Source organism: Lonchura striata, chromosome 31 (genome assembly GCF_046129695.1).
Source record: "Lonchura striata isolate bLonStr1 chromosome 31, bLonStr1.mat, whole genome shotgun sequence".
NCBI lineage: Eukaryota > Metazoa > Chordata > Aves > Passeriformes > Estrildidae > Lonchura > Lonchura striata.
This window is the reverse complement of record NC_134633.1, coordinates 4,908,758-4,932,878: the sequence shown is the minus strand read 5'-3', so window position 1 is coordinate 4,932,878 and position 24,121 is coordinate 4,908,758. Positions and strand designations below refer to the sequence as shown.

Genomic DNA, 24,121 nt, shown 5'->3' with positions numbered 1-24,121 from the left:
TACTTTCAAACCAGAACAGTAAGGAAGTAGAGTAAACAGAGAAAACGTTAGGAGGTTTCTAGTAGCGCCTCCTGACCTTAAAGGAAAGATCTCTCTTCTTAGACCCTCGGCCCCAGGGGAAATGTGAAAATAGGGGGGACTGTGGTCCCAAAAAATGAAAACCTGAACTGTTGTCTTTCTCCCCTCCTGGCAGGGCATCCTTAAAAGGAAAAATCCTAAAAGCAGTCTGTCCATCCATGCATTGGTGGTGAGAGCACTGTGCATGGAAAGGAGAAGGGTCACCATGGCAAACTTTTCTCCAGGCAGTGCCATGCGTGACATAGAAACACAGGATGTGGAGCTGTGTTTTCTTAAGAAGTCTGTAGCACAGGAGAGACTCCTACCTCCCTCGAAAGGGCTAAGTATCGATTATCTAGAAGGTAGAAACCTGATTTAGGTCCAGATTGTGTCTCACTGTAGTTTGTTAGAGTTGAATGGTGGGGGGAGGAATGCTTTGAAAAGTTTTCATTTAATCTTTGTGTAGTTTTTTTTTTCTCATTTTTACTTTCTTTTTTTCTTTTGTAGTAATAGCTTAATAAAGATTTTTTCCTATTATTAAGCTTAAGCAGGTTTGCTCTGTTCTAAATTCCACTTCACAGCATTCAAGAGAAGGATCACATTTTCATTGAGGCACTAGCATTGTGCCAGTGTCAAACCATGGCACGTGGGATTGAGACTCTGAGGGTTAAAATTCACTTCTTTTCAGTGGGATGTGAGTGGATCTGAGGTGAACGAGTGATCCCTCTTGGCTTCTGGAGCACAGAGAGATTGAGAAGAGAAATACATTGAGGTCATCATAAAAGGAGAAGGAGCCAGGTGTGTCCCTGTCCTAACTTAGGGCAAATTTTGGATAAAAACCTGTGCAAGGTACCCCCCGAAAACAAATCCCCACGGCCTCTCTCCACTCACCTCGTTAGAAAAGAATTTTCTCATATTGAAGTGGAAAAGAACCTGTTTGTTTAATAAACAAAACCCTCCCCAGCACCAAAGAAATGAACACCACTAGATGACAAGAGAACTCTTTCAGCACTCTGGAGAGATGACAAATCCAGAAAGTCTCTCCTGGGAGTGGCCGCCGGGTCTGGGCGCTGGGGATTGCTCTGGGCACTGCGGATGGCTGCTGCAGATCACAGAGCGCAGGCTCTGGGTGCTCCTCGGTGTTTCCCAGGTGCCACTCCGGAGCAGCTTGGAGTGACATTCAGGAAAGGGAAAGATAAAAAAAACAGTCCAGGGAAAGAATTGGACTGCTGAGCTAAACTAACTCAAAAGCAAAGGCAAAAGCAGAAGCAAGCAAAGCAAAGCAAAGCAAGCAAAAACCAGCCAGGCAGCACCAGCCTCTTCTAGACAACACACCATGAGGGGAGGTGAGCTGGCTCATAACAAGACAAACCTGCACTTTCAGAGTCAGTTCTGAAAGCACAGAACATAATATCAAACAAAAACAGAACACACGACTGGGGATACCAACATCATAATGTCACCCTAGGAAAATTCCCAGCATGGATCACAGGGAATGTGGGTCACCAGGGCTGTGCCCAGTGTGGCTCCTCCCGTGGGGGATGGAGTTTAGCTCTTCTCGCACTCGGGGCACTCGAAGGGCTTCCCTTACTGGTGCCTCCGTTGGTGTTGGGTCAGGTTAGAGCTCTGTGAGAATCTCTTCCCACACTGGGGACACTCGTAGGGCCTCTCCCCCGTGTGGATCCTCTGGTGCTTGACGAGCTCTGAGTTGCCCTTGAATCCCTTCCCGCAGTCGGTGCAGCGGAAGGGTCTCTCCTCTGTGTGACTGTGATAGTGCCGGAGGAGACAGGAGCTGGTCTGAAACCTCTTCCCACACTCAGAACACTCGTAGGGCCTCTCCCCGGTGTGAATCCTCTGGTGCTGGATCAGGTGGGAGTTCAGGATGAAGCTCTTCCCACACTCCCCACACTCGTAGGGCCTCTCCCCGGTGTGGATGCGGCGATGCTGGATGAGGGTAGAGTTGCTCCTGAATCCCTTTCCGCAGTCGGGGCAGCAGAAGGGCCTCTCCTCTCTGTGAACCGGATAGTGCTTCAAGAGATAGGCTCTGGTCTGAAACCTTTTCCCACACTCAGAACACTCGTAGGGCCTCTCCCCTGTGTGGGTCCTCTGGTGCTGGGTCAGGCTGTAGCTGTGGGTAAAGCTCTTCCCACACTCCCCACACTCATAGGGCTTCTCCCCTGTGTGGATCCTCTGGTGCTGGATCAGGCTGGAGCTATGGCTGAAGCTCTTCCCACACTCGCCACACTCGTAGGGCCTCTCCCCCGTGTGGATGCGCCGGTGGGTGATGAGCTGTGAGTTGTCCTTGAATCCCTTCCCACAGACGGGGCAGCAGAAGGGCCTCTCCTCTGTGTGAACCAGATAGTGCCGCAGGAGACAGGAGCTGGTCTGAAACCTCTTCCCACACTCAGAACACTCGTAGGGTCTCTCCCCAGTGTGGATCCTCTGGTGCTTGATCAGGATGAAGCTCCGGCTGAAGCTCTTCCCACACTCCCCACACTCGTAGGGCCTCTCCCCTGTGTGCATCAGCTGGTGACAGAAGAGGTGGGATCTCTGCCTGAAGCTCTTCCCACACTCCCCACACTCGTAGGGCTTCTCTCCAGTGTGGATCCTCTGGTGCTTGGTCAGCTCAGAGCTGCACCTGAATCCCTTCCCACACTCCGAGCACTTGTGGGGCTTCTCCCCATCACGGAGCTGCTCAGGGTCCCCCAGCTCCGAGCTCTGGCTCCGTCTCCGGCCGCCTCCCCGGCCCAGGGTGGCTCTTTCCCCCTCAGATCCCCGCGATCTGCCTTTGCAGCCCCTCCTCGTGCGGGATCTCCGGGGCTTTTCCTCCCCGTCGGGTTCCTGCGCCGTGGAGCCGCTCAAAACGGCCTCTTCCACCAGGTTCTGCCGCGGGGATTTGTCCTCCCTGCTCTCCATCCTCGGCTCCTGCTCGGGGCAGGAAGGACCAGGAGAGGCTCTTCCTCTTCCTCGCAGCCTCCCAGGGGCTGGGAATGGGAACTCCTGCTTTGGGGAAAACAAGGGATGGGCACCATGAGTCGGAAGCTCCCTCTGTGCCAGTCCATCTCGACAAGTCCCCGGCCACCTGGGCTCCATAAGAACCTCCCACACACCGAGATCCAGCCCTGAAAAAGCCTCCCAGGAGCTCCCCGTCCCTGCTCCCTCCCCTCGGCTCTTCGGGGCTCCCCCCTGTCCCAGCTGCGGGGGTCACGCTGGGATTGGGGGTCCCCCTTCTCCTCGCTGCCCGCCCTCCCCAGGCTGCCGGCAGTCCCGGCCATCCCAAAAGCTCCCCCCTCTTGGCTCTCCCCATTCGGGGCTGCCGGGGCTGCTCGGGCTCCCGGGCTCCCTTCTGCCCTTCTTCTCCGCTCGGGGCCGCAGGGGCTCCAAGGAGTCCCCCCGAGGGGCCTTTTCCGCTCCGCTTCGCACTTCTTCCTTCTCCAAACACGCCCCAAAAAACCCAGCCCCGGCACCCCCCAGGAGATCTGGCCCGAGCTGCCCCTCCCCGCTCACCTGCGGGATGGGGGCGATGATCCCACACGTGGGGGCTGCGAATTCAGGCAGGGCTCCACCGCGCCATCCCCTCGGCTCCGCTCCATCCGCCTTTGTCCCTCCTCTTCCTTCTCCTGCCGCTCCTCCTCTTCCATCCCCCCTGCTCCTCCTCCTCCCTGAGCCCACCTCCCGCTCCTCCTGCATCCCTGCCCTTCCCTCCCTGCCCTTCCTTCCCCCTCCTCCTGCTCTCTGTGCCCACCGCCTTCTGCTCCCTCATCCCTCCTCTTCCATCGCTCCTCCTCCTCCTCCTCCTGTGTCCCGTCCCCTCCTGCCTGTCCTCCTTCATCCCTTCCCTTCCATCCTCCTCCTCCTCCCCCTCGCCATCCACACCTCCTCCTCCTCTTCCATCCCTCCTCTCCCACGCCTCCTCCTCCGCCTCCTTCTCCTCCCTAAGCCCACCTCCTTCTCCTCCTTCAGCTTATTTATTGAAAAAATATGGATATTGATCTAGTACCGCTATCCGACTGTGATGGAGAAAAGCTCTCTCACAGTTTAAAGTTAGGAACTGTATGTTTATTCAACACCGAGCAGCGCGCGGGATAGCTCCCAAACGCACTCTGCCTTCCAGGCGATTACAGAGTCCTTTTATCCATACAAGTATTGAATTCACAAAACACAAATACATATTCATAATTTTGGTGCATCCCATTCCCCGCTTCGTATGCTAATTACTCCAAAAGCTATTAAGCCTGCGTAGTTTGTCCCTTGAAACGGCTCAGTGTCCCTTTCATGCGGAGGGGTCCCAGAATGAAGAATTAATGAAGTCTTCCTAGCTCTGACCTTTCTACCTTTTCAGTAGAAATATGAGAAATGAACTCTTGGTAGAACTCCACATTCCTTGCTTCAATTGGTTTGAGAGCAGAGGAGGCCCACAATTGTCTTATGTTCCTAAAAGCTATTTGACAGTTTCTATACTCTTCATTATAAACACGGAGAATTAAACAATGTACGGTCAAGCAACCAATTATTAGTTACCTACTAACTCCTTACTTCATCAAGGCCGACTCATTTATTATTATTATTTTAAATAACACTAGTAAGGCTTATTTATAACGATAATCTTAGTTCCTCTAAATACCTTAAAGTTTACATTTCAGATCCCTCCCCCTCCTCCTCCCCGGCAGCGCTGGGAGGGACTGGGCTCTGCCGGAATCCTACTGGGATCCTACTGGGAGCGACTGGGACTGTACTGGCACCGTACCGGGATCATCCTGGAACCATACTGGGATGGAATGGGGCTGTACTGGCTTTGGACTGACACCACACTGCCCCACACAATCCCCGCTCCCGAAGGGAGGAACCGTGAGGGGAAAGGGGCGAGGAAAGGGCGGGACCGGGAGGGGAAAGGGGCGAGGAAAGGGCGGGACCGGGAGGGGAAAGGGGCGAGGAAAGGGCGGGACCGGGAGGGGAAAGGGCCGAGCTCCGGCCAAGGGCGGAACTGGGAGGGGACGCTCTGTGAGGCGGCGCTCTGCAAACAGAACTGCCACGGACTGGGAATGAACGGCAAAGAAATCTGTAAATATGAAAGATTTATTTGCTATCAAATACATCCCAGCCACCCAGCCCCACACAAACCCATCGCAGCGGTCCAAATTGGGATCCCACTTCTCCCCATCTCCTCCCAAACCCATCCCACCTTGGCAGCTCTGGAATCGAGTGAATTTGGCGTGGGATTGAGGGTTTTTTTGAGATGGGAACAAGCAACTTGAGGTGGGACTGAGTCTCTGAGGGTTAAAATTCACTTGTTTTCAGTGGGATGTGAGTGGATCTGAGTGAATGAGCGATCCCTCTTGGCCTTTGGAGCACAGAGATATTGAGAAGAGAAATATATTCAGGTCGTCATAAAAGGAGAAAGAGCCAGGTGTGTCCCTGTCCTAACTTAGGGCAAATTTGGGAGAAAAACCTGTGGAAGGAACCCCCGGAAAAGAAATTCCCACGGCCTCTCCCCACTCACCTGGTTAGGGGTGAATTTTATGGGAGAGAAGTGGAAAAGAACCTGTTTGTTTAATAAACAAAACCCTCCCCAGCACCAAAGAAATGAACACCACTAGATGACAAGAGAACTCTTTCACCACTCTGGAGAGATGACAAATCCAGAAAGTCTCTCCTGGGAGTGGCCGCCGGGTCTGGGCGCTGGGGATTGCTCTGGGCACTGCGGATGGCTGCTGCAGATCACAGAGCGCAGGCTCTGGGTGCTCCTCGGTGTTTCCCAGGTGCCACTCCGGAGCAGCTTGGAGTGACATTCAGGAAAGGGAAAGATAAAAAAAACAGTCCAGGGAAAGAATTGGACTGCTGAGCTAAACTAACTCAAAAGCAAAGGCAAAAGCAGAAGCAAGCAAAGCAAAGCAAAGCAAGCAAAAACCAGCCAGGCAGCACCAGCCTCTTCTAGACAACACACCATGAGGGGAGGTGAGCTGGCTGATAACAAGACAAAACAAACCTTCACTTTCAGAGTCAGTTCTGAAAGCACAGAACATAATATCAAACAAAAACAGAACACACGACTGGGGATACCAGCATCATAATGTCACCCTAGGACAATTCCCAGCATGGATCACAGGGAATGTGGGTCACCAGGGCTGTGCCCAGTGTGGCTCCTCCCGTGGGGGATGGAGTTTGGCTCTTCTCGGACTCGGGGCACTCGCAGGGCTTCCCTTACCGGTGCCTCCATTGGTGTTGGGTCAGGTTAGAGCTCTCTGAGAATCTCTTCCCACACAGGGGACACTCGTAGAGCCTCTCCCCCGTGTGGATTCGCCGGTGGGTGATGAGCTGTGAGTTGTACTTGAATCCCTTCCCGCAGTCAGTGCAGGTGAAGGGCCTCTCCTCTGTGTGAACCAGATAGTGCCGCAGGAGACAGGAGCTGGTCTGAAACCTCTTCCCACACTCAGAACACTCGTAGGGTCTCTCCCCGGTGTGAATCCTCTGGTGCTTGATCAGGTTGGAGCAGCAGCTGAAGCTCTTCCCACACTCAGAACACTTGAAGGGCCTCTCCCCGGTGTGGGTCCTCTGGTGCCGGATCAACTGTGATCTCATCATGAAGCCCTTCCCACATTCAGAACACTCGTAGGGCCTCTCCCCAGTGTGGGTCCTCTGGTGCTTGAGGAGTTGGGAGCTCCGGCTGAAGCTCTTCCCACACTCCCCACACTCGTAGGGCCTCTCCCCGGTGTGGATGCGCTTGTGCATGACGAGCTCTGAGTTGTCCCTGAATCCCTTCCCGCAGTCGGGGCAGCAGAAGGGCCTCCCCTCTGTGTGAACCAGATAGTGCTTGAAGAGATTGGCTCTGGTCTTAAACCTCTTCCCACACTCAGAACACTCGTAGGGCCTCTCCCCTGTGTGAATCATCTGGTGACAGAAGAGTTGGGATCTCTGCCTGAAGCTCTTCCCACAGTCCCCACACTCGTAGGGCTTCTCTCCAGTGTGGATCCTCTGGTGCTTGATCAGGTTGGAGCTGCAACTGAAGCTCTTCCCACACTCCCCACACTCGTAGGGTCTCTCCCCAGTGTGGATCCTCTGGTGCACCATCAGATCAGAGCTCCTCCTGAAGCCCTTCCCACACTCTCCACACTCGTAGGGCCTGTCTCCAGTGTGGGTCCTCTGGTGCTTGATCAGGTGGGAGCTGCATCTGAAGCTCTTCCCACACTCCCCACACTCGTAGGGCCTCTCTCCAGTGTGGATCCTCTGGTGCACCATCAGATCAGAGCTGCACCTGAATCCCTTCCCACACTCCGAGCACTTGTGGGGCTTCTCCCCATCACGGAGCCGCTCAGGGACCCCCAGCTCCGAGCTCTGGCTCCGTCTCTGGCCGCCTCCCCGGCCCAGGGTGGCTCTTTCCCCCTCAGATCCCCGCGATCTGCCTTTGCAGCCCCTCCTCGTGCGGGATCTCCGGGGCTTTTCCTCCCCGTCGGGTTCCTGCGCCGTGGAGCCGCTCAAAACGGCCTCTTCCACCAGGTTCTGCCGCGGGGATTTGTCCTCCCTGCTCTCCATCCTCGGCTCCTGCTCGGGGCAGGAAGGACCAGGAGAGGCTCTTCCTCTTCCTCGCAGCCTCCCAGGGGCTGGGAATGGGAACTCCTGCTTTGGGGAAAACAAGGGATGGGCACCATGAGTCGGAAGCTCCCTCTGTGCCAGTCCATCTCGACAAGTCCCCGGCCACCTGGGCTCCATAAGAACCTCCCACACACCGAGATCCAGCCCTGAAAAAGCCTCCCAGGAGCTCCCCGTCCCTGCTCCCTCCCCTCGGCTCTTCGGGGCTCCCCCCTGTCCCAGCTGCGGGGGTCACGCTGGGATTGGGGGTCCCCCTTCTCCTCGCTGCCCGCCCTCCCCAGGCTGCCGGCAGTCCCGGCCATCCCAAAAGCTCCCCCCTCTTGGCTCTCCCCATTCGGGGCTGCCGGGGCTGCTCGGGCTCCCGGGCTCCCTTCTGCCCTTCTTCTCTGTAAGAGAAGGGTGACCTTTTTGTTCGATGTAGCTGCAGCTGTTAATTTGTTTCAAGGATATAATTTAAGCAAATTTGTTTTTACACCGGCAGTAGGCAATAGGCTGTGAATTGCTGATAACACGCATTCCTAAGTTTTTACAGCGGTAGTAGGCAATAGGCTTTGCATTGCTTAACTGATAACACGCATTTCTAAGATAACACGTATTCTTGAGACTGTGAGAATCCCCAGATCAAAGGACACCTGTGAGGAAGACAACCAGCCTTCCTCCCACGACCATCAGGAGGCAGAAAACGACCACCTAGCAACAGAATGAGACTGTGCAGAAGAAACGAGTGAACTAAGGAGGAAGATAAAAGAGCGAACTAAGGGACCACAAGCGCGGCAGTTTGGCGGAACTGTGGCTCCCCTCTGTCGCGCAGCGCTGCTTTGCTTTCATATACTCAATTAAATGAATTTAAATAAATTCTGTTAATCGGATCGGATGGCCTCTTGTGCTCACTCATAACAATTTGGTGCCGTGACTCGGATCGTGGATTTGGAGGACCCCTCTCTGGGAGAGGCGCCACCACTCCGCTCTTTTGAGCGGACTTAGACTGGGGGTCTTGTCCTCATCCCGACCGACGAACCCAAAAGCCTTGAGAGGAAAGCAAAGAAAGGGAAGCGGGCCCAAGATACCCCTTAAATTTTGTGCACAAAGTCCGGACGAAGGCGCAGGACGCATAAGTATGAGGGTTCCGTTCGGGCAGGGTCGGGATCCCGGAGTGTGGCGAGTGTGTGAGTTGCATGAGAGGGGAGCCGGCAGCTGGACTCCCCAAGTGAACGCGAACCCTTAGTAGTGCGGTTCCCAAAGCCCGCGAGGGCCTGGGCCACGAACCAGGGGAAGTGATTGTGATTATTTGATTATCTGTGTGTGTTAGAAGGCACTCCGGAGGAATGGGGCAGGGGAAGAGTAAATCCCCCTCCCCAGTGGGGGTAAAACTCCCTTCGGTTCCTAAGGACAGTCCCCTGGGGTTCAGGTTGACCAATTGGGAACACTTCCCAGGAACGAGGGGGAAGGATAAAGCAAAAATGATACATTACTGTATAGAAGTGTGGGGAGGGAAGGAAGTTTCCAAAAATGCATTTTGGCCCATATTCGGGTCCTCAGAGGAATGGGTTAGACAAGCTCTAAACATCTGGGTGAGCACTAAACAACCCCCTAACCCGGAGGAGAGTGACTATGCCAAGATCTGGGTGAGCCGACCGGAGGTGCTTGTGTTCAAACTTTCCAAAAAACCTAAGGGGAAAAGAAAGGGACGACCAGAGGAACTGATAGTAGCCCCACCTCCTTATGTTCCTCCTGTACCACGAGCACCCCCTCTCCCCTCATCGGATGATGAGTCTGACTCAGATTCCGAGCAGCCTGGTCCAGTCACCCGGAGCAGGGCAAAAGGCAAACTGTTTCCCTTGAGGGAAATGCCCATGGGGGGGCCACAATCAGGAATAGGATTCATTTCTGTTCCCTTGAGCTCGGGAGATGTGAGAGATTTCAAGAAGGAGATGGGAAACTTATTAGAGGATCCTTTAGGTGTGGCAGAAAGAGTGGATCAATTTTTGGGCCCCAATATATACACTTGGGAAGAACTGCAGTCCATACTGAATATCCTATTTACGGTTGAAGAAAAGAACATGATTAGGGCAGCTGGGATGCGGGTCTGGGATGCCCAGCCGGCACATGCTCAACACCCAGCTGACACTAAGTGGCCTCTTCAAAATCCTATTTGGAATAACCAAGACCAGGCTCATAGGGCCAATATGCGGGACTTCCGAACCAGAATAATTGACGGTATTCGGGAATCAGTCCCCAGGGGTCAAAACATCAATAAAGCATTCAATGACAGACAGAGGAAAGATGAAACACCCACTGAGTGGCTGGAGAGGCTGCAAAAGAACTTCCAATTATATTCAGGATTAAAACCGAATGATCCAATGGGGCAGGCAATATTAAAAGTGCATTTTGTATCTAAGTCTTGGGACGATATTAGGAAGAAGATACAAAAGATGGAGGATTGGCAGGATAGGGATTTGGCAGAGCTGCTGCGGGAGGCGCAGAAAGTGTACATCCGGAGAGAGGAAGAGAGTCAGAGGAGGCAAGTTAAAATGATGGTTGCTGCGGTAAGGGAAAGTAGGAGCATAGAGACAGGACAGAAGAAGTTTACTCGAGACAAAGCGGGTAATAAAGAAAGGGGGGGGGAAACAGAAGAAAAGACTTGTTATTACTGTGGCAAAAAGGGACATTTCAAGAGGGAGTGCAGGGTGCGGCTTAGAGATGAGAAAGAATTCAAGGCCGACTAGGGGGGTCAGGGGCTCTACTTTATGGGGACCTGGAGACATCAAAAGGAGCCCTTGATAAAATTAAAGGTGGGTCCCCAAGGCCAGGAAATAGAATTCTTGGTCGATACAGGGGCGGAAAGATCTACCATTCAATTCCTGCCCCAAGGCTGTACCCTGTCAAAACAGACAGCCATGGTAGTAGGGACAAAAGGGGAACCATTTGAAGTACAAATTATTAAAGATGTAATGGTAGAATCAGAAACTAAAATGGGGGTGGGTGACTTCTTATTAGTCCCTGAAACAGATTACAACTTATTGGGAAGGGATTTAATTGTTGAATTGGGAATTCAAATCGAAGTGGTAGAAAAGGAATTGAAAATCAGGCTCTGCCCTCTCTGATTGGAAGATGAAGAGAAAATAAATCCTGAAGTATGGTACAATCCGGGAACCGTGGGCAAATTGAATATGACTCCATTCACGGTAAAGATCAGAAACCCTGAGGTCCTGGTGAGAATAAAACAGTACCCTATTTCACTAGAGGGAAGGGAAGGATTGAAACCCGAAATTGAAAGATTACTAAATAAAGGATTATTGGAACCATGTCTGTCGCCTTTTAACACCCCCATACTCCCAGTTAAAAAGGCAGACGGATCCTATCGGCTGGTGCATGACCTTAGGGAAATTAATAAGCGAACCGTAGCTCGGTTCCCAGTAGGGGCAAACCCCTATACCCTTTTGAGTAAATTGGGACCTGAAAACGAGTGGTATAGTGTCATAGACCTGAAAGATGCCTTTTGGGCCTGCCCTCTGGACGAATCCAGTCGAGACTATTTTGCCTTTGAATGGAAGGACCCTGATACGGGGAGGCGACAGCAACTCAGGTGGACAGTGTTACCTCAGGGGTTCACCGAGTCTCCCAATTTATTCGGGCAAGCCCTGGAACAAATTTTGCAAGATTATAAAACAGACCCAGAGGTAAAGCTAGTTTAGTATGTGGATGATTTGTTAATAGCAGGTAAAGAAGAAGACAAAGTCCGGAAAGAAAGTGTCAAACTATTAAATTTCCTGGGGCTGAAGGGATTGAAAGTTTCTAAAGCAAAACTACAATTTGTGGAAGAAGAAGTTAGGTACCTGGGACATTATTTGAAAAAGGGAGAGAAGAAAATTGATCCAGATAGAGTACAAGCAATCCTATCCCTGCCTTTACCGCAAAATAAACGACAAATTCGTCAGATATTAGGACTTACAGGGTATTATAGGCAGGGAATTGAAAACTATAGCGGGAAGGCAAGATTTCTGTATCAAAAACTTACCCAAGATGGGCACCTTAAGTGGACAGAAGAGGAAAAATCTAAATTCCAAGAATTAAAAGAAACTCTGGTCCATGCTCCAGTCCTGAGCCTCCCAGATTTAAAGAGGCCCTTCTTTTCATTTGTCAATATCACAGATGGGGTAACTTATGGAGTACTTACCCAGGACTGGGCGGGGAAAAAGAAACCTATTGCATATCTATCTAAAATTTTAGACCCTGTAAGTAGGAGATGGCCGGGCTGCTTACGAATAATTGCAGGCTGTGCAGCGTTAGTAGAAGAAACAAGGAAGATCACCTTTAATGCCACCCTGAAGGTATTAACTCCACATAACATACGGAGTGTGATGCAACAAAAAGCAGACAAATGGATATCTGATGCCAGGCTCCTAAAGTATGAGGGGATTTTATTAGAAACCCCTAATTTCACTTTAGAAATCACCTCATTGCAAAATCCAGCCTCCTTCCTCTTCGGAGAGCCAGAGACTGACCCACTGACTCACGACTGTGTGATCACTATAGAAGAGCAAACTAAAATTAGACCTGACTTGGAAGAGGAGGAGTTAGAGACTGGAGAAAAACTGTTTGTAGATGGATCATCCAGAGTAGTAGAGGGCCAAAGAAAATCAGGGTATGCCATAATAGGGGGACCTGACCTAGAAGTAATTGAGTCCGGAGCCCTAGACAAAGCATGGTCAGCCCAAGCCTGTGAAATATACGCCATCCTAAGAGCCTTGGAATTATTAAAGGGAAAAGAGGGAACCATTTATACAGATTCTAAATATGGGTACGGGGTAGTACATACATTTGGGAAATTATGGGAGGAAAGGGGCCTCGTGAATTCACAAGGAAAGGACCTGGTGCATCAGAGATTAATAGTAGCCCTCCTGAAGGCCTTGAGAGGCCCTGCAAAGATAGCTGTAGTTCATTTAAAAGGGCCTCAGCGGGGAATGGATTACCGGAGTAGGGGTAACAACGCGGCGGACCATGAAGCAAAGAAGGCTGCAATTATCGAGGCACTGACCTTGAGCGAGAGAGCTGGGAGGGATCCTACAGATACCCCAGAGAATCCTGGGTTGACCACCCAGGAGAAGCTTGTATTTACTGTAGAAGAGCGGGAGAAACTTGCGAAATTGGGGATAAAAGAAGAATCGGGGAAGTGGCTGTTGAAGGATGGGAGGGAGGTTCTGCCTAGGGCCGTAGCCCAGCAGATGCTTAATAAATTACACCAGAAAACACACTGGGGCGCTCAAGGGCTGGTAGACCACTTTGCCACCCATTACATGACTGTGGGTCTCCATGATCTAACAAAAAGTATTACTAAGGGTTGTCCAACCTGTTTACGTGTAAATAGGAAGAATTTAAGGAAGCCACCCTTGGGAGGGAGACCAGTGGCAAAGAGGCCTTTTACAAATTTACAGGTGGACTTTACTGAGCTTCCCAAAGTGGGGAGGGTAAAATATCTTTTAGTTATAGTAGATCATCTAACGCATTATGTGGAAGCAATCCCCACCGCTAGAGAGACAGCCCGAACGGTGACAAAGGCCCTGCTAGAGGAAATAATACCCAGGTATGGGGTCCCAGAAACAATAGACTCCGATAAGGGCCCCCACTTTACTTCAAAAATAACACAGCTGCTGGCAGAAGCCCTGGGCATAAAATGGGAACAACATACTCCCTGGCACCCCCAGAGTTCAGGGAGGGTGGAAAGAATGAATGGAGAAATTAAGAAACAACTCACTAAATTGGTACTAGAAACTAAGTTATCTTGGATAAAATGTCTGTCACTAGCATTATTAAATATTCGGACTCAACCACGAGCAAACATTGGGCTTTCCCCATTTGAAATGTTGTATGGAATGCCCTACTCCCTGGAGAAAATTCAATCTAATCCTAATATCACTGACCAAAGTATTAACAAATATTTAACTGTTTTAATGAAATACAAGAAACAGTTATGGGAAAAGGGGATGTGGGCCCAAAGACCACCATTAGATCTTGTATTACACCAGGTACAACCCGGCGACTGGGTTCTCATCCAAAGCTGGAAGGAAGATTCAATCACCCCAAGGTGGGACGGACCGTATCTGGTTTTAATCACCACTGATTCCGCAGTTTGTACGGCAGAAAAGGGATGGACCCATGCTAGCAGAATAAAGGGGCCAGTGGACCCGACTCGATTCCATGCAACTTCCAGAGAGACGAGCTGGAAGATTGATGGGAAGCCGGGGGATTTGAAGCTAACAGTAAAGAGAACTCTCAAGTAATTTTAATGGACACTGCCAGTTCCGGAGACATTTGGGTCAGGAATGACTGGGGATTGCAAACACAACTGATAGGAGAAACAAAACCCCCAGGATACTGTAAGCATTTAGAAGACTTAGCTCAGCAGCCCTATTATCGGCCCATCCGACTCGAAAAGGAGCAGAGACCTTGGGAAGGGGAGGGCCATGCCGAGCATGAAGATATTAGAGTAAAATGTAGCTGGTTAGATTGTGATTGTTACCCTTTTGCTTGCTTTTCTTGTAAAATTTGTAAAGGGCTGTGGTGGGCTCACTGTAGAAAGGGGAGGGCTCCAAAAAGTGTGTGCCAACGCTGCTGGCTAGAACAACGCAAGTTGACCTCTGAAATATTGAATTATAAGGTCGCCACTCGGGAATTGACTAAGGAATCTCCCGAGTGGTGGAGAATTTTTGTGAAGGGAATAAACCCTGAATTCCATTGCTACCACTCCAACGAGCTTTCAAGTCCATTTCTTACGGACATAGTCCAGGTCAAGTGTCGCAGACTGGTCAAAGGGCTTAGGTATGACACCCCACAATTAAATGAGAAAAATTGGAACTCCCGGAGGTTGAAGTGGCAGAGAGGAAATAATCCCGCCCCTGAAGAATATCTCTGCTGTCAAGAAGATGGCCTACCCTGTAGCTTGTAGCAACCAAGTTGACAGGCGAGACAGAGAGGTAGCTAGTGGGGATGAGGGACCCTCCCAAATCTTAAGAAGAAACACTGACCACCATAGGCACGGGAATGGTGACAATGGAATGAGAAAAAGTGGGAATGAGAAAAAGTGGGAATGTGAAATTGGGCGTGATAAGCAGCATCCCCTGCAGTGCGTACTACTCAGCCCTAAAGATTCTTGCGTTTGTGATGATATGCTTTCCTCTCCAAAGTGTTGCTACTGAAACCCATGAACCCTTTAAATGGACATTAAGTAGGTGGGAAAATCATGATACTCGTTACAACCTGCAGACTGTGATGACCCCCGGGGCGCCAAGCTTTAAAGCTGGAGTATGTAACATGACCAAGAATCCAAGCTGTGGGCGGCTGTTAAATTTGACAAGTGCCCTGCTTCAAATTTGGGGAGGTCATATTGTAACCTCCCCGGGCATTACTACTGTGGTTATTGGGGTTGTGAGACAATAGCATCGGCATGGGCCCCGGGGGGAGGGTCAGATAAATACCTAAGGGTGGGATATGGACCAGCTGGATGTGTAAAGCCACAAGAATGGCCATGGGCAGGGAAGAATTTACTCGGGAACTGTACTTTCGTATACCTCAATGTTACTCATCCAAATGACCCAGGGTGGCTGCTGGGAAAGACATGGGGAATTAGGCATTGGATAGAGGGACACGATTTGGGAAACCTAATACTTATTAAAAAAAAAAAAAAAAAAAAGAACCTATTCCCTATGACCCAGCACCAATTGGACCCAACAAAGTAATAAGTGACATTAAAACTAAAACAATCAACTACACGGAGACAGAGGTTATTACCAACCACATTAGTATAGATGAGCCAGGTGCTCCTAAACCCGAACATGCCACCTTGTGGAAAATAATGCAAGCCACATTCGGCGTCTTAAACTATACATACCCAAACCTGACAGAGGGTTGCTGGCTCTGTTACATGATGAATCCACCCTTTTATGAGGCGATAGGATCCTTTGCCAAAACCAAAAGAATTAATGGGACAAACCCAAGAGAATGTCTGTGGAAACAGGGAAAAGATAGCACCCCAGGAATAACCCTAGCACAAGTAAGAGGGAAAGGGAAATGTGTAGGAAAAGTACCCGCAATAATGCAACACTTGTGTGAGACGACAATCAGCATCAAGAGAAAAGATAAACCGGCAGAATGGCTCCTGCCGGCGCCTAACACCAAATGGATATGTAATACACTCGAAACCACCCCTTGCTTATCCATAAGGCTTTTCAATGAAAGTTCAGATTATTGTGTACAGGTGTTAATTGTCCCTCGCATATCTTATCACCCAAAGGAGTATGTACTAGAGCATCAAATAACTCCCGAACACCATCTAGTCAAAAGAGAACCACTCACCGTATTAACGGTAGCAGTCTTGCTTAGTGTGGGTGGAGCTGGAGTGGGAACGGGGGTAGCCTCCCTAGTAAATCAATAACAAGGTATGAAAAATTTACGGGTATCCGTAGATGAAGACTTGAGCAGAATCGAAAAGGCCATAGATGGGTTAGTAAAATCAGTCAGATCCCTCTCTGAGGTTGTGTTACAAAATAGACGGGGACTTGATCTATTATTTTTACAATAAGGGGGGCTCTGCGTTGCCTTACGAGAAGAATGTTGCACTTATGCAGACCACACAGGAATTGTAGTTGATACTATGACTGAGCTACGCAAACAAATAGAGCAAGGAAAGAAAGAGCAAGAAGCTCAACAAAGTTGGTATGAATCATGGTTTACTCATTCCCCTTGGCTAACAACTCTTTTGTCTACCATTGCAGGACCGGCAATTCTGCTCATCTTAGTGCTAACTTTCGGACCCTGCATCTTTAATAAGCTTATTGCTATAGTAAAGAGTAGGTTAGAGGCCGCTCATTTGATGCTGGTAAGATCAAAATATGAACCACTCACTCGGGTAGAGGCCGAAGACTATCTAGAGCTTAGTAGAAAAGAATTAATACGGTTCAACGAACAAAAAGAAGGATAAAAGGGAATGGGGGAAATTGTAAGAGAAGGGTGACCTTTTTGTTCGATGCAGCTGCAGATGTTAATTTGTTTCAAGGATATAATTTAAGCAAATTTGTTTTTACAGCGGCAGTAGGCACTAGGCTGTGAATTGCTGATAACACGCATTCCTAAGTTTTTACAGCGGTAGTAGGCAATAGGCTTTGCATTGCTTAACTGATAACACGCATTTCTAAGATAACACGTATTCTTGAGACTGTGAGAATCCCCAGATCAAAGGACACCTGTGAGGAAGACAACCAGCCTTCATCCCACGACCACCAGGAGGCAGAAAACGACCACCTAGCAACAGAATGAGACTGTGCAGAAGAAACGAGTGAACTAAGGAGGAAGATAAAAGAGCGAACTAAGGGACCAGAAGCGCGGCAGTTTGGCGGAGCTGTGGCTCCCCTCTGTCGCGCAGCACTGCTTTGCTTTCATATACTCAATTAAATGAATTTAAATAAATTCTGTTAATCGGATCGGATGGCCTCTTGTGCTCACTCATAACACTCCCCGTCCCTGCTCCCTCCCCTCGGCTCTTCGGGGCTCCCCCCTGTCCCAGCTGCGGGGGTCACGCTGGGATTGGGGGTCCCCCTTCTCCTCGCTGCCCGCCCTCCCCAGGCTGCCGGCAGTCCCGGCCATCCCAAAAGCTCCCCCCTCTTGGCTCTCCCCATTCGGGGCTGCCGGGGCTGCTCGGGCTCCCGGGCTCCCTTCTGCCCTTCTTCTCCGCTCGGGGCCGCAGGGGCTCCAAGGAGTCCCCCCGAGGGGCCTTTTCCGCTCCGCTTCGCACTTCTTCCTTCTCCAAACACGCCCCAAAAAACCCAGCCCCGGCACCCCCCAGGAGATCTGGCCCGAGCTGCCCCTCCCCGCTCACCTGCGGGATGGGGGCGATGATCCCACACGTGGGGGCTGCGAATTCAGGCAGGGCTCCACCGCGCCATCCCCTCGGCTCCGCTCCATCCGCCTTTGTCCCTCCTCTTCCTCCTCCTGCCGCTCCTCCTCTTCCATCCCCCCTGCTCCTCCTCCTCCCTGAGCCCACCTCCCGCTCCTCCTGCATCCCTGCCCTTCCCTCCCTGCCCTTCCTTCCCCCTCCTCCTGCTCTCTGTGCCCACCGCCTTCTGCTCCCTCATCCCTCCTCTTCCATCGCTCCTCCTCCTCCTCCTCCTGTGTCCCGTCCCCTTCTGCCTGTCCTCCTTCATCCCTTCCCTTCCATCCTTCTCCTCCTCGCCATCCCTACCTCCTTCTCCTCCTTCATCCCCCTCCTCCTCCTCCCTTTCCCCATTTCCTTCTCCTGTTTCCAGCCCTACTCACTCTCCTCCTTCACCCCCTCTCTTCCATGCCATCCCAGTTTGTGCTGGGATTTGTCCGGTCCGTGTCTGTAGGATCCCGGTCCATGTCACCTCATTCCTGTTTATCCCAGTCTGTTTGCTCCTGATCCCTGTGGTCCCGGTCTGTGCAGTCCCAGTCTGTAGGATCCCAGGCCAGGTTATCCCGGGCTGTATGATCCCAATCCATAGGATCGCATTCCACAGGGTCCCAGTCGCTTTTTTATCCCGGTCCATGGCATCCCAGTTCCATATAAATCCAGTCCAGTTCATCCCAGTCCATACAGTCCCAATCTTTATTTGATCCCATTCCCTATTTCATCCCATTCTATTTTATCCTTGTCCTAGTCCCTATTTGATCACATTCTTAATTTTTCCCCAGTCCATAGGATCCCTGATCCATATAATCCCAGTCCGGTTTATCCCAGATTATTCCAGTCCATAGGATCCCCAATCCATATAATCCCAGTCCAGTTTATCCCAGATTATTCCAGTTCGTAAAATCCCAATTCCATATAATCCCTGTCCATAAAATCCCAGATCCATATAATCCCATTCCATAGGGTTCTCGGCCCTATTTAATTCCATTCCATTCCAGGCTATCCTAGTCCAGTTTATCGCGTTCCATAGGATCTCAATTCCATAAAATCCCAGTCCAGTTCATCCCTCTCCATAGGATCCCAGATCCATAGGATCCCAGTCCAGTTTCTCCCAGTTTATCCCAGTCTATAGGATCCCAGTTCAATATAATCCCAGTCCAATTTATCCCAGTCTATAGGATCCCAGTTCAATATAATCCCAGTCCAGTTTATCCCAGTCTATAGGATCCCCGATCCATATAATCCCAGTCCAGTTTATCCCAGTCTATAGGATCCCAGTTCCATATAATCCCAGTCCAGTTTATCCCGTTCCATAGTATCTCAATTCCATAAAATCCCAGTCCAGTTCATCCCTCTCCATAGGATCCCAGATCCATAGGATCCCAGTCCAGTTTCTCCCAGTTTATCCCAGTCTATAGGATCCCAGTTCAATATAATCCCAGTCCAGTTTATCCCAGTCTATAGGATCCCCGATCCATATAATCCCAGTCCAGTTTATCCCAGTCCATAGGATCCCAGTTCCATATAATCCCAGTCCAGTTTATCCCGTTCCATAGTATCTCAATTCCATAAAATCCCAGTCCAGTTCATCCCTCTCCATAGGATCCCAGATCCATAGGATCCCAGTCCAGTTTCTCCCAGTTTATCCCAGTCTATAGGATCCCAGTTCAATATAATCCCAGTCCAGTTTATCCCAGTCTATAGGATCCCAGTTCCATATAATCCCAGTCCAGTTTATCCCGTTCCATAGTATCTCAATTCCATTTAATCCCAGTCCAGTTCATCCCTCTCCATAGGATCCCAGATCCATAGGATCCCGGTCCAGTTTCTCCCAGTTTATCCCAGTCTATAGGATCCCAGTTCCATATAATCCCAGTCCAGTTTATCCCAGTCCATAGGATCCCCGATCCATATAATCCCAGTCCAGATTAACCCAGTCCATAGGATCCCAGTTCCATAAATCCCAGTGCAGTTTATCCCAGTCCATAGGATCCCAGTTCCATATAATCCCAGTCCAGTGTATCCCAGTCTGTAGGGCCCCAATCCCTATTTTATCCCAGTCCATAGGTGATCCCAGTCCATATTTGATCCCAGTCTGCACAATCCCAGTCTGTAGGATCCCAGTCCCTAATTTATCCCAGTCCCTATTTCATACCAGTCCCTAATTTATCCCAGTCCCTATTTCATCCCAGTCCATGGGATCTCATTCCATATTTGATCCCAGTCCCTAATTGATGCCAGTCCATATGGCCCTGCACACATTCCAGAGGTCTGGAATTTCAGCTCCCAGCCAGGAAAAGACGTTCCCTTTGCCCTTGAAGGCAAAGCTCTTGAGAAGGGGCTGAAAACCAAGCGGAGCAAAATCCTACAGAGACATTTCACTGCTGGTCTCCATAACTTCAGCTCCTGAACTAAGAATTAAAAAAATAATTGGGAAATTAAATCACTAAAAAATCAGGGGCGGGTCATTGGGGGCAATTAAATTAGGGGAGGGGTCCATTAAATCAGGGGAGGATCTTTGGTGGATCCTGGGGCAATTAAATCTGGGGAGGGTTTTTGGAGGTCCCTGGGTCAAGGGAGACACGGAGAGAGAAACAGAGCAGGGAAAGAGAGGCGGGAGGAAATGGAGGACACAAACACAACCAGCTGAGAAGGTGGCACTGAGAAAAACAGAACTGCCATGGACTGGAAATGAACGGCAAAGAAATCAGTAGGTCTGAAAGTTTTATTTGCTATCAAATACATCCCAGCCACCCAGCTCCACACAATCCCCATCCCAGCGCTCCAAATTGGGATCCCACTTCTCCCCATCTTCTCCCAAACCCATCCCACCCTGGCAGCTCTGGAATCGAGTGAGATTGGCAGGGGATTGAGGTTTTTTTGAGATGGGAACAAGGAATTTGAGGTGGGATTGAGTCTCTGAGGGTTAAAATTCACTTGTTTTCAGTGGGATGTGAGAAGATCTGAGGTGAACGAGTGATCCCTCTTGGCTTTTGGAGCGCAAAGCGGTTGAGGAGAGAAAACAAATGAAGGCCAACAGAAAAGGAGAAGCAGCCAGGCGTGCTCCCAACATGGGTCACAGGGAAAGTGGGTCACCAGGACTGTGCCCAGTGTGGCTCATCCCGTGGGGGATGGAGTTTAGCTCTTCTCGCACGCGGGGCACTCGCAGGGCTTCCCTTACCGGTGCCTCTCCTTGTGTTTGTTCAAGATAGAGCTCCATGAGAATCTCTTCCCACACTGGGGACACTCATAGGGCCTCTCCCCAGTGTGGATGCGCCTGTGGGAGATGAGGGAAGAGTTGCTCCTGAATCCCTTCCCACAGTCGGGGCAGCAGAAGGGCCTCTCCTCTGTGTGAACCAGATAATGCCGGAAGAGACAGGAGCTGGTCTGAAACCTCTTCCCACACTCAGAACACTCGTAGGGCCTCTCCCCGGTGTGAATCCTCTGGTGTTTGACGAGCTGTGACTTGCTCTTGAATCCCTTCCCGCAGTCGGGGCAGCAGAAGGGCCTCTCCTCCGTGTGAACCAGATAGTGCTGGAAGAGATCGCCTCTGGTCTGAAACCTCTTCCCACACTCAGAACACTCGTAGGGCCTCTCCCCAGTGTGGGTCCTCTGGTGCTTGAGGAGTTGGGAGCTCCGGCTGAAGCTCTTCCCACACTCCCCACACTCGTAGGGCCTCTCCCCTGTGTGGATGCGCCGGTGGGTGATGAGGGCTGAGTTCTTCTTGAATCCCTTCCCACAGTCGGGGCAGCAGAAGGGCCTCTCCGTGTGAACCGGATAGTGCTGGAAGAGATTGCCTCTGCTCTTAAACCTCTTCCCACACCTGGAACACGCGTAGGGCCTCTCCCCTCTGTGAATCACCTGGTGACAGAAGAGGTGGGATCTCTGCCTGAAGCTCTTCCCACACTCCCCACACTCATAGGGCTTCTCCCCAGTGTGGATCCTCTGGTGCACCATCAGAGCAGAGCTCCACCTGAATCCCTTCCCACACTCCGAGCACTTGTGGGGCTTCTCCCCATCACGGAGCTGCTCAGGGTCCCCCAGCTCCGAGCTCTGGCTCCGTCTCCAGCCGCCTCCCCGGCCCAGGGTGGCTCTTTCCCCCTCAGATCCCCGCGATCTGCCTTTGCAGCCCCTCCTCGTGCGGGATCTCCGGGGCTTTTCCTCCCCGTCGGGTTCCTGCGCCGTGGAGCCGCTCAAAACGGCCTCTTCCACCAGGTTCTGCCGCGGGGATTTGTCCTCCCTGCTCTCCATCCTCGGCTCCTGCTCGGGGCAGGAAGGACCAGGAGCGGCTCTTCCTCTTCCTCGCAGACTCCCAGGGGCTGGGAATGGGAACTCCTGCTTTGGGGAAAACAAGGGATGGGCACCATGAGTTGGAAGCTCCCTCTGTGCCAGTCCATCTCGAGAAGTCCCCGGCCACCTGGGCTCCATAAGAACCTCCCACACACCGAGATCCAGCCCTGAAAAAGCCTCCCAGGAGCTCCCCGTCCCTGCTCCCTCCCCTCGGCTCTTCGGGGCTCCCCCCTGTCCCAGCTGCGGGGGTCACGCTGGGATTGGGGGTCCCCCTTCTCCTCGCTGCCCGCCCTCCCCAGGCTGCCGGCAGTCCCGGCCATCCCAAAAGCTCCCCCCTCTTGGCTCTCCCCATTCGGGGCTGCCGGGGCTGCTCGGGCTCCCGGGCTCCCTTCTGCCCTTCTTCTCCGCTCGGGGCCGCAGGGGCTCCAAGGAGTCCCCCCGAGGGGCCTTTTCCGCTCCGCTTCGCACTTCTTCCTTCTCCAAACACGCCCCAAAAAACCCAGCCCCGGCAGCCCCCAGGAGATCTGGCCCGAGCTGCCCCTCCCCGCTCACCTGCGGGATGGGGGCGATGATCCCACACGTGGGGGCTGCGAATTCAGGCAGGGCTCCACCGCGCCATCCCCTCGGCTCCGCTCCATCCGCCTTTGTCCCTCCTCTTCCTCCTCCTGCCGCTCCTCCTCTTCCATCCCCCCTGCTCCTCCTCCTCCTCCCTGAGCCCACCTCCCGCTCCTCCTGCATCCCTGCCCTTCCCTCCCTGCCCTTCCTTCCCCCTCCTCCTGCTCTCTGTGCCCACCGCCTTCTGCTCCCTCATCCCTCCTCTTCCATCGCTCCTCCTCCTCCTCCTCCTGTGTCCCGTCCCCTCATGCCTGTCCTCCTTCATCCCTTCCCTTCCATCCTCCTCCTCCTCCCCCTCGCCATCCCCCCTCCTCCTCCTCTTCCATCCCTCCTCTCCCATGCCTCCTCCTCCGCCTCCTTCTCCTCCCTTAGCCCACCTCCTTCTCCTCCTTCAGCTTATTTATTGAAAAAATATGGATATTGATCTAGTACCGCTATCCGACTGTGATGGAGAAAAGCTCTCTCACAGATCAAAGTTAGGAACTGTATGTTTATTCAACACCGAGCAGCGCGCGGGATAGCTCCCAAACGCACTCCGCCTTCCAGGCGATTATAGAGTCCTTTTATCCATACAAGTATTGAATACACAAAACACAAATACATATTCATAATTTTGGTGCATCCCATTCCCCGCTTCGTATGCTAATTACTCCAAAAGCTATTAAGCCTGCGTAGTTTGTCCCTTGAAACGGCTCAGTGTCCCTTTCATGCGGAGGGGTCCCAGAATGAGGAATTAATGAAGTCTTCCTAGCTCTGACCTTTCTACCTTTTCAGTAGAAATATGAGAAATGAACTCTGGGTAGAACTTGTCCTGGTTTGTAAGATAAGCTTGTATTCTATTTGCCATCTGTTGAAGGCAAACCTGTTGGGCAGGTTTTGTTATCTTTTCCAAGAACCGGTTTTGCTCCTAAGAGGTAATGGTTTGTTAGTGGGCCATTGACTGATTCAATGCAGGGCTGGTAACATAACACCATCCTATTGTGAGATGTTCCACCCAGAGGGGGAAGCCAAGCACTCTTTTATTGGATATAAGGGGGTACCTTTTTGGGGACAGAGCAGCTCTTTACTTTGGGGGATTGCCAGAGAAGCAGCTCTCTTTGGCGGCACTTGCAGCGAAGCAGCCGGAGCGCGCTGAGGCGACAGCGGCGGAGCTTGGGGGCAACCCCGGCGCAGAGGAAGACCGGCCCCACTGCCACCAGATCTTCAGAGGAAAACTATACCCTTCTAAAGATCACCACTGCAGCTGCAGTTCATCAAAAACTGCAAGGGGAGCAATCGTCCCAGCAGGACTGCTACTGGCACCCCGAATTCTCAGGTTCTGGACTTTTTCACAGGTTTTGTTTGTACCGATTGCATTTGCCTTTTTAAATTGTTGTCTAGTTTTCTCCTAGTAAAGAATTGTTACTCCCATTCCCATATCTTTGCCTGAGAGCCTTTTAATTTAAAGATCCTGGTAATTCAGAGGGAGGGGGGTTTGCCGTTCTCCATTGCACAGGAGGCTTTGCCCTCTTTCACAGACTCCTGTCTTGTCGAACCAAGACAGATTTTGGCGCATCAACATGAGGCCCGAGGGCATTGAGAGGGAAAAAGGATTAACAGTTCTTAAGTAATTTGGTTTTTTGTTGTGTGTAAAAACATCTTCAGCATCAC

At 51.3% G+C, this 24,121-nt stretch overlaps 2 protein-coding genes across 2 annotated transcripts; both read right to left on the bottom strand.

Annotated features, from left to right (window-relative positions):
• Window positions 1-979: 979 nt before the first annotated feature.
• Window positions 980-3,951, bottom strand: LOC144247717 (uncharacterized). Its single transcript, XM_077789162.1, has 2 exons — window positions 3,565-3,951; window positions 980-3,060 (listed from the first exon to the last, which is right to left on the bottom strand). Exons 1-2 carry the CDS (start codon window positions 3,745-3,747, stop codon window positions 1,645-1,647), a joined length of 1,599 nt encoding a protein of 532 aa, XP_077645288.1. The 5' UTR covers window positions 3,748-3,951; the 3' UTR covers window positions 980-1,644.
• A 1,164-nt stretch (window positions 3,952-5,115) lies between these two features.
• LOC144247723 (uncharacterized) lies at window positions 5,116-22,759 on the bottom strand. The gene is given in 3 exon segments (XM_077789170.1): window positions 5,116-7,409; window positions 20,719-21,904; window positions 22,409-22,759. Coding segments are annotated over 3 exon segments (2,523 nt in total). The 5' UTR covers window positions 22,595-22,759; the 3' UTR covers window positions 5,116-6,258.
• Window positions 22,760-24,121: the final 1,362 nt, after the last annotated feature.

Excerpts from the sequence above, each read along its gene's own strand:
- LOC144247717 (XM_077789162.1), bottom strand. The coding sequence starts at position 3,747 with ATGCAGGAGGAGCGGGAGGTGGGCTCAGGGAGGAGGAGGAGCAGGGGG. Across the intron at positions 3,061-3,564 it reads TCATCGCCCCCATCCCGCAG|CAGGAGTTCCCATTCCCAGC; the intron begins GTGAGCGGGGAG and ends TTTTCCCCAAAG.